The sequence below is a fragment of the Lactuca serriola genome, chromosome 2, assembly GCF_051521515.1.
Source record: "Lactuca serriola cultivar US96UC23 chromosome 2, Lser_US96UC23_V15, whole genome shotgun sequence".
NCBI classification, from domain to species: Eukaryota; Viridiplantae; Streptophyta; class Magnoliopsida; order Asterales; family Asteraceae; genus Lactuca; species Lactuca serriola.
This window is the reverse complement of record NC_136409.1, coordinates 168,615,736-168,625,830: the sequence shown is the minus strand read 5'-3', so window position 1 is coordinate 168,625,830 and position 10,095 is coordinate 168,615,736. Positions and strand designations below refer to the sequence as shown.

The following is a 10,095-nucleotide window of genomic DNA, read 5'->3' as shown; positions in this document are numbered from 1 at the left end:
AATTATATGCCAAGATGTAGTAGATACCACATTTCAGATTTCGTTTAGGGGACCTAAATGGGTCACACCCATCAGATCTCGGGTCCTAGTTGGTTCATTTCGGATTCAGTGATCAATTTTGTAAAATGCAAAAAATATTTGGTTATTTTATGTAATCCTTAACTAATTACAAATAATAAAATTTGTTTGAATATCCAAAAAGAAAAAAAGAAAACATAATTGCAGTGATTCTTATACAACTTGTTAAAGAGTAGTAAGAGGTAGTGTGGTATCATTTATTCCCTTTAATCTTTTGTGAATACGACAGTTATCGTTCCCCACTCTGTAGCCATTACTAGTTTAGCAACAAAAGCACATTATCTGATTATCACCACCTCCTTCCCAATCCCCAAGGGCACCCACATATCCTACCTCCATTCGCTTCATATCACCCCTTAATAAACCTCTCACTTTCTCCAAAAACTCTCCAAATCTTTCAAACGACTCTAGAGATACGAAATAATGAAGAAAACTTTAGCATCGTCAATATTTGTTGTTGCTCTATTGATCCTAAACCACAACACTTTTCTTGAAACCGAAGCAGCTGAATCAAGAAACGGTGGCTTCATAACAACAAGAGGAGTGCATTTCATGTTAAATGGAAGCCCTTATTACGCCAATGGCTTTAACGCTTACTGGTTGATGATTTTAGCTTCCGATCCTTCTCAAAGATCCAAAGTTTCAACTGCTTTTCAACAGGCATCTTCCCATGGCCTCTCTGTCGCAAGAACTTGGGCTTTCAGTGATGCTGGTGTCACTCCTTTACAATACTCTCCTGGTTCTTACAATGAGCAAATGTTCAAGGTACACTTTCTTGAATTTTCTTCTACTTTTCAAGAATCGGTGTTTTAAATTTTAATAGTGGGTGACATTAATTTTATGGTTTTTGATTGTTGAAAAGGGGTTGGATTTTGTGGTGGCTGAAGCGAGAAGATTTGGGATAAAGTTGGTTTTGAGTTTGGTGAACAATTATGAAAACCTTGGTGGCAAAAAGCAGTATGTGAATTGGGCAAGAAATCAAGGCCAGTATCTAACGTCAGATGATGATTTCTTTAGAAACCCTGTTACTAAGGGGTTTTACAAGAACCATGTCAAGGTATATACTATATACACACTAATTAGTGTTTTGACGAAATTTTTTTGTTAATTTTTTCTAAATTTGTTTTTGTAATTGTATATGCAGACTGTGCTTAATAGATATAACACAATCACTGGAGTTATGTACAAGAATGATCCAACAATCATGGCTTGGGAGCTCATGAATGAGCCCAGATGCACTTCCGATACATCTGGAAGAACAATTCAGGTTCTTTAATTTTTTTCGTAATTTTTTGACTTTTGTGACTAAATAAGTCAATTTAGGATCAAAATTTTGATAAAGCATAACATGGGTTTTTATCTTTAATGTCAAGTCATATAACAAGGACTGAAAACAGTAGTTAACTTGTTAACATCCAAACAAAAAATATAATTAGTCAATTTCAAGAAAATGAAAGTTGACAACTTTAAATTAGAAACTCAAAATGTGTGATTTGGGTAAGTAGGAAGAACATCTTCTCCATCACTCTTCGGATTTTCAAGAGTTTATGATCAAGAAAAAAGGAAATGTTTTTATATGAATTGTAATAAATTTTGTTGTTCTTTTGCGTTTCTTGAAAAAGCAAACCAAAATAAAGAAAAGGAAATTTTTACACCCACTGACACACTTCATTGGGCGGCATCAAGGACCAATAGATACACACCGACAATTCACATGTCTCAAAATTCATTTCTATTTTTCAACAAAAAAGAATAAATTACAAATATCTGTTCGATTAAAATTACACTATTTAATACTAGTATTTGTCATAATCAGGCATGGATTACAGAAATGGCTGCACATGTGAAGTCGATAGATCGAAATCACTTGCTAGAAGCAGGTCTCGAAGGCTTCTACGGCAAAACCAGTAATCAGAATCCCGGTTTCGACATCGGAACTGATTTCATTTCCAACAACCAAATCCCCGGAATCGATTTCGCCACCCTTCACTCATATCCCGACCAATGGTAATCCCCGATTCCATTCTACCTTTGGGATTCCGATTTGTATGACACTAAAAGTAAAACTTATGAAACGTATTGTTCAACCAGGCTAACGAGCTCCGACGATCAAAACCAACTCAATTTCCTCAGCAATTGGCTTAGAACCCACATTCGGGACGCCCAATACGTCCTCAAGAAACCGTTACTCTTAACGGAATTTGGGAAATCAGTTAAAGATCCCAACTTTAGCACGTATCAAAGAGACCAACTGTTTAACTTGGTCTACAACAACATATATCTGTCGGCAAAACACGGCGGTGCTGCTGCCGGCGGGTTGTTCTGGCAGCTTTTAGCGGAAGGGATGGAGTCGTTTGGTGATGGGTACGACATCGTTTTGAGTCAGGGATCCTCGACTGCTAATATCATTGGGCAACAGGGACGAAGGCTTTACCAAGTTAGGAAGATATTCGCGAGGATGAGAAATGTGCAGAGGTGGAATAGGGCTCGTGCTGCGAGACGTGCTCAGTGGTTGAATTGGAAACGAGGGGTGAAACCTGTCGGAAATTAATACTATAATTTCATAAGATGATTGTTGTTTTGTTTGTTTTTAATAATTACGTTTGTGCCACTCTCTCTTAGAGATGCATAGTGTACGTCCAGGAGGGTGGCTTTGAATCGTTGTGCTAGTGACATCATCACATCAATGATGTGGAAAAATTTGTGTTTGTGTTTGTGTTCTTGAGTGATTTGTATTTGACCTAAAAGAAAAATAGGGTCTGAGATGTTGTAATATTAACATATATAGGAATTATAAGCAACGTTTAACATTAACTATGTCAAATTTGGTTTTGTATCACGTGTGTGATGTATGATGTGGTCGCTTGATCAAGAGCAAGTTCTTGTGCATTATTTATCTATCTGTCATCAATACGTCTGATTTATCTATATTGAACATTTGAGTTAAAGTTGACATGATTATGAATATGGTGAAGGCTTTGTCTAGAAAAGTCCAAAGAAAATGGTCATGATTGTTAATTTGTAGATTTTGGATAAAAGAACAAAGTTTTACATGGAGTGCATTCTAAGACAAAAAGTACTTTAGGCATCAAGGAACGTAATACTTTTTCCCTAGGGTTTCCGCATGTATTGTGTTATTGGTGTTTACTTTTGCTTCTAGTTGTGATAATCATAATTTTTTAAACATGTTTGATCATTTAGGATGATCGAACATCTTTACTTCATGTACATTGTTTGCCATTTGATTTTAATGTCACATATTTATCATGCACGATATAGGACTGGCTTGGTCTAATATCTATTATTGGTGTCATAATACTTTAATACGCGATGAGCGAAATAATAGATCTCCTACCTCTAGTCATGGTCACGGGGTTTTTGCTATGAGCCTTTTGATGGATAATCCAGAGGTCATGAAAGTGTCACCTTGGCTTTTGTATTTCACATTTACATTGTGGCACACACTTATATGTTTTGTCATTAAGACATAATTTTTTGAGGTGTTATCGAAATAATGAAAAAGATAAATTATTACACTATAAAACAAATTTAGCAATGACCAATGCGGTTTTATTTTTACCTGAAAACTGAAAAATTAACTTTTTTTTTTGAACGAAACAATATTATAATAGTAAAAGTCAGCGAATGGGAGTGTACATATAGGGAAAAAGAAAAATCAAAAAGAGTAAGCATTGTAGATGGATTACACCTAAGAATTTTCTATGTTGGGAGGCTCCACAAGATTCAGCAGCAAGAGACTAAAATTATTTTAAGAACAACTTGAAAAATTAAAGTAAACTAACGACATTGTAAGTTAATATTATAGAAAGTTATGTCAAAATTTTCTTTTTTTGGAACAAAATGGAAAGACTTAAAGAGTCACCGGGGGATTTAATAGTTGGAACAAAATGGAAAGCGGCTAATAGTTTTTCATGATAGAACATTAAAAATGTGAAGATCTAGTGAAACAACATCAATCCATTCTCGTTGCCTTTCATAAGCAAAGTAAAAGTGCAAGGAAAGATAACTATATACGATTAAACACTTCCGTTAGAGGTGTGCAGACATCTACCTAATGGTTCATTATCATTTAATGGACAAGATGAGTCATAAAAGTCTTTGCAAAGAGGAAAATTCTTGGAAACACTAAAATTGGTTATTGGTAAAAAAATTTAGTGAGGTTGTCCTGAAAGTTACACGAGAAAATGATCGGGAAAGAATAATTCATTTTGTTAGTTTATGAGTCTAATAGGTATAAAAGAACAAATGGTCATGGTTTTGTGATATGTTAATAGACTTGGCCTTGTTAATGAGAGATTTTTAGGTGTTGTTCACATATATGACACATCTTCCAATCTCTTAAATATTCTATACTCTTTATTTGCTCAACATGAATTGAGTATGAAACAATTAAGATGATAAGGTTATGATTGAGCAAATAATATGTACGGTAAGTTTAACGGTTTGAAAGCTTTAATTTCAACGGATAATATTTCAGCCTTTTTAGTATACTGTTTTGCTCACCAACTTCAATTAATGGTTGTGGCGGTTACAAGACGATAATGGTGTCAAAAACTTCTTTGAAATGTCTTTCCTTGTTATGAGTATGGTTTGTGCTCCTTGCCAATGAAAAGATATGATTCAGGAAGGTTATAAAAAAAAGTGTAAGAAGCAACTAGTAAAAATAAGATTAAAATCAGGAGTGGGTTCAAGGTCGATTCAAGTTGATGAGGCTCTAGACAAAATAAAAAAAATAAGGCCCTTAACAATATTTTTTAAAGTATGAAAATGATTAATTTCTTATATTCTCGAAGAATTGGTTGAATTTTCTTCGTCTTCTTCTCCACCAATTTTAGTTCCAATCTCGTTTTCCTTTTTTTTGCTGTTGCATGGGACAACTTAACACCAAATGTTTTTTTTCCCTATAATAATATAAATAGACATATAAAAAATGGGCCCTAAAAATTTGGAGTTCATAGATAATCGCTCATGTTGTCCCATCCGTTGATACGACCTTGAATGAGTTAAACCAAGAGCTTTCACTAATATGAGTCAAATATACAGTTTGGGGGTTCTCATTATAAAACTTTGTCAAATTTGGTTTTCTTTATTGCTTAAGGTTGTTAAAGTCCTCGAATATGTCGAAAAAGAAAGTGAATATGGATTTAGCCAAAACCAAACAGAGGGTGTTACTTTGTATTTCAAAACATTTAATTTTGTATTTTATTTGCATTTGCTGTTGCACGTTTTAGAGATTACATATATGTTGTCTCAAGCGCTTAAAAAAAGCTCAATACATACTTGAAATCGTTTCATTGGTAGAGATGACATAAAAAAATTGTAGAAGTTTAGAGATGATCGGTTTGAAGATCTTTTAAAAGAAGTATATGTTTTTTTATGAAAAATATGAAATTAAAAAAATAGACATGTTGGGAGATCATACAAGGAACCAAAGACAAAATACCGACATGACAATCAACATTATTATAAAGTTGAAATTTTACCATGTTTTTGGTATAAAACTTCAAAACTATACCCTTGTTTCCTTACTTTTACTTTTTTAATATTTAATAAATATATAAATAAATACACCCATATCTCTCTACATGTAACACTTTGTTTTGCAAGATGGATAGGTGGTGACTTGAAGGAGCCAAATGTTTGGTTTTGAGGAAAAATAATTGCTACGACATGGTGTGTGGATACCCATGACGTGACATGGTTTTTTATGATCGCGTTGTTCTTGTGAGCACCATGACGTGGCATGTAGTGTGCCACAATGTGGTGGATGTGACAACCTAAGCCCATTATCTTTTAGGGTTTTTTCTATATTTAAAGCCTCTAACTTTTAGGTTAGAACTTGTAGCATTATTAAGATAATTCATTATTCATTATTTAAAGCTTTTGAATCGATTTCAAAAGGAAGACAAGAGGTAGGCATCTTGAATTGATCAAATGAAAGGAGAATATGAGTTTCTGAATTGATTTCAAATGAGAGGGATGAGAGTGTTTGGGGCTGCGAGTTTTTACGATGGGAACCTATGACCACTTCTTCAATGTCAATAGAGAGAGAGAGTATGTGGGCCCTTATCTTTATTTAATATTAGTTTATAACTCGTGGGAAATACTATTACAAATGTAATTAAACGTTCATAGTAAAAACTCAAATCTATTAATTAATTATTTTAAATAAATTATTAATTAAAATACTTTTTAATTATATAAAATTATAATCGTTGATTCAAATAAATACGTGAAATTATATTATATCACCTTATAATTTATATTAATTTATTTTATTTTTTATTATAATGGTATTAATTTAATGTAATTAGAGTGAGAAATTTGAAATGAAAAATCAATAGGTTGATAAGTGACATGACATTAATTAGGATGCCTAATACGGTATAACGTAACAAAGAAACTATTCTTTTATTAGTATATGAAGATTTTTAATAAGGATACAATTTAATTATTAGTGTAGAAAAATTGATAATAAACACAATATATTTTAATTTTTGGAAGACCTAAAACCACATACATACCACATGGATTAAAACAATGGTTCTAAAAAACGCGTCATGACGCGTCTCAAGACATCTCATTACGCGAGGCAGTGGCGGAATTTGAAGTTTTGATTTTGGGGGGGGGGGGGGGGGGGCACAGCCCCCTGACCCTATATAACCTCCGCCACTGACGCGAGGCGTGACCTACCCGTTACGAAAACGTCTAAAACGGGTTTATTAAATGTGACGTCCAAATAAAATGTCAAGATGCGCCTTATCTTGTTATGACGCGAGTTTTTTTCAAGGTGCAATTTTTTTTTATTTTTTTTATCGACCCTAAAATAATTGAGTTTTTGTTAACTTTTTGATACTAAATATTAATATAATACTTCTAAAAACTTGATATATTTAATAAAATTCATTATTATATGATTTACCTTTTTAATTTATATAAAATAGTCCTTCCTTAAAATAAAAAATAAAAATAATAAAAAAAAAAAAAAGTTGAGTATTTGCCAAGATTTTAACTTTGACGTTTTCGCGAAGCCTTAAGAACCTTATTAAAAGCGATTAAAACCATAAGTATACAAAGCAAAGACGATTTATTGTATTAGGGAGGCTAGAACCAGGAGCATTATTGATGGTCGCTATACATTTCGTAGGTGCGTAAACGATGAACGTCCAAAATATATGTTATCAATACGGTTTAATCTTTAGTATGTAACGATGTATGTTTGATAAGTTGACTAACCATGGTTATATGATTATATCAGCCAGAATATGTATCAGAAGATCGTATATAACCTCATGTATTGCCTACGCTCAAACATTCAAGCCCCAATCAATTCAAGAATCCCACAATGTCACTCAATTCAACATGGTCGAAGTCAACTCCAAACTCAAGGAGCTCGTAAAATCAAACAGGTTGAGTAACGCCCGCCAACTGTTTGATAAATTACCTCACAGAGATGAAATTACATGGACCACCATAATATCTGGCTACGTAAATACCTCCAATTCATCTGAAGCTTTGTCCTTATTCTCCAACATGTGGGCCGATCCCTCTCAACGAATGGACTCCTTCGTACTCAGTTTAGCACTCAAGGCATGCGCTCTCAGTTTCAGTGCTAAACAAGGCGAATCACTTCATGGGTACTTAGTAAAAATCAATCTCGTGAGTTCCGTCTTTGTAAGCAGTGCTCTTTTGAACATGTATATGAAAACCGGGAAAGTATACGAAGGCTGTAAAGTGTTCGATGAAATGCCTATAAGAAATGTGGTCTCCTGGACTGCAATCATAACTGGGTTAAACCATGCTGGTTTCCACATCGAGGGGATCTCATATTTTTATAAATTATTACAATACGGTATGTCATATGATTCTTACACCTTAGCTAACGTATTAAAAGCATGTGCAGATGCTTGTTTATTACGTAGTGGTAAAGAAATTCACACACAAACATTGAAGAAAGGTTTTGATAAAACTTCATTTGTGGCCAACTCTCTTATCACCATGTATAACAAATGTGGAAAAGGTGAATACGCGTTATACTTATTTGATAAAATCAAAACAAAAGATGTTGTTTCATGGACAACAATGATCACATCATATGTTCAAATGGGTCAAGAACATAACGCATTTAACGCGTTCTTGCGTATGCAAGAATCAGAGGTGAGTCCTAATGAGTACACTCTCGCAGGACTCATCTCTGCTTGTGCAAATCTTGCACGAATCGATTTCGGTACACAATTTCATGCGTGTGTTTTGCGCAACGGTTTTATTAAATTTATGTCCGTGGCTAATTCCATTGTGACAATGTATTCAAAATGTGGAAAGTTAGATTCATCATCAATAGTTTTTCAAGAAATGAGACAAAAAGATATTGTTTCATGGAGCACTATAATTCGAGGACATGCTCTAATGGGTTGTGGAGAAGAAGCTTTTAAGTATCTTTCTTTAATGAGAAACGAAAGATTAAAACCAAATGAATTCGCTTTTTCTAGTGTTTTAAGCGTATGTGCTACCATGGCGAATCTTGATTTAGGCAAACAACTTCATGCTCATTGTCTATGTGTAGGTCTTGATCATGAACCCATGGTTCAAAGTGGTTTAATTAATATGTATTCGAAATGCGGGTCCATTTTAAAAGCTTTAAAGATTTTCAATGAGGTTAAATGTAACGATATTGTGTCATGGACTGCAATGGTCAATGGGTACGCAGAACACGGGTTGAGTCAACAAGCTATCGACCTCTTCGAGCGGCTCATCGGGTCTGGTTTAAAACCGGACGCGGTCACATTCATTGGGGTTCTAACCGCGTGTAGCCACGCGGGTTTACTTGACTTAGGTTTTCAATACTTTGACCTAATTAAACAATATAACCTAACTTTATCTAAAGAACATTATGGTTGTATGATTGATTTACTTTGTAGATCGAGTAAATTACGTGAGGCTGAAAACATGATAAAAACCATGCCGTTTAGTGGCGATGATGTTGTGTGGTCAACTGTGTTAAGAGGTTGTAGGTTACACGGTGATGTTGACTTTGGGCAGCGGGCAGCCGCCAAGATTCTTGAGAAAACCCCAAATTGCCCTTCGACCTATATTACTTTGGCGAATTTGTATTCGGGTAAAGGGAGGTGGAAAGAAGCGGCGGATTTGAGGAGATTAATGAGGATAAAAGGCGTTGTTAAGGAACCAGGGTGGTCTTGGATTAAGGTTAAAGATTGTGTTTTTGCATTTTCGGCGGGAGATCATTCGCATCCTCAATGGGAAGATATAGATTGTGTTTTGAGGTTATTGTGTTTAAGGAAAGAGAAAGATTTGTTGCTATACAACATAGATGAAGTTGAGAAAATTTGGTACTCGGATAGTTCATAGCATCCTACTTTCATTTCTTACTACCACAAGATTGTGTTTTAAAAAATCTATCCAATTATAACATTGTGTTTTGCCACACACATTATATCATAACCCAAATGTTAATATCATAAAAAGTATTGCTTAAACTCCTAGCTCAAAACCCTCGTTAGCAACAATTATAATGACATGTTAGCTGACAAATGGATGTTGTTTTTATTCATGTAGCTATAGACGTCAATGCATTTTAAACCATGGAGTCTCAGGTGTAAAACCATATGATATAAAAAAAAAATGGAGGTTTTTAGCGTGTTATTTCATATGAATATAAGTTGCATGCTGGCAAATAGCGCCGGTCCTGACAAATAAAATATTCTTAAAGGTCCAGAACGAACAAGAAAAAAATGACCTTTATCCTTATTATAATTTAGTATTTGTAAATAAAAATATATAATAAAAAAAATCGGGTCATGTTAAGCTGCCCACTTTGCCCCCCTCTAAATGCTGGCAAATAGCAATATTATGATCTGTGCATAGCTGTTATGGTTAGTTTAACCTACCATGATAAAGAATGTAGATTTTTAGAAGATCTTCGTATTTTTCATTTTGATAAATGAGAAATAGAGAAAGAAAATATACTTAGGATGTTAA

The 10,095-nt window shown here is 34.1% G+C and overlaps 2 protein-coding genes across 2 annotated transcripts; both read left to right on the top strand.

Annotated features, from left to right (window-relative positions):
• Window positions 1-318: 318 nt before the first annotated feature.
• Window positions 319-2,888, top strand: MAN7 (Glycosyl hydrolase superfamily protein). The gene is made up of 5 exons (XM_079025288.1): window positions 319-843; window positions 941-1,135; window positions 1,223-1,345; window positions 1,895-2,085; window positions 2,170-2,888. Exons 1-5 carry the CDS (start codon window positions 502-504, stop codon window positions 2,627-2,629), a joined length of 1,311 nt encoding a protein of 436 aa, XP_078881414.1. The 5' UTR covers window positions 319-501; the 3' UTR covers window positions 2,630-2,888.
• A 4,255-nt stretch (window positions 2,889-7,143) lies between these two features.
• LOC145087342 (putative pentatricopeptide repeat-containing protein At3g47840) lies at window positions 7,144-9,593 on the top strand. The gene is made up of 2 exons (XM_079025287.1): window positions 7,144-7,246; window positions 7,358-9,593. Exons 1-2 carry the CDS (start codon window positions 7,225-7,227, stop codon window positions 9,463-9,465), a joined length of 2,130 nt encoding a protein of 709 aa, XP_078881413.1. The 5' UTR covers window positions 7,144-7,224; the 3' UTR covers window positions 9,466-9,593.
• Window positions 9,594-10,095: the final 502 nt, after the last annotated feature.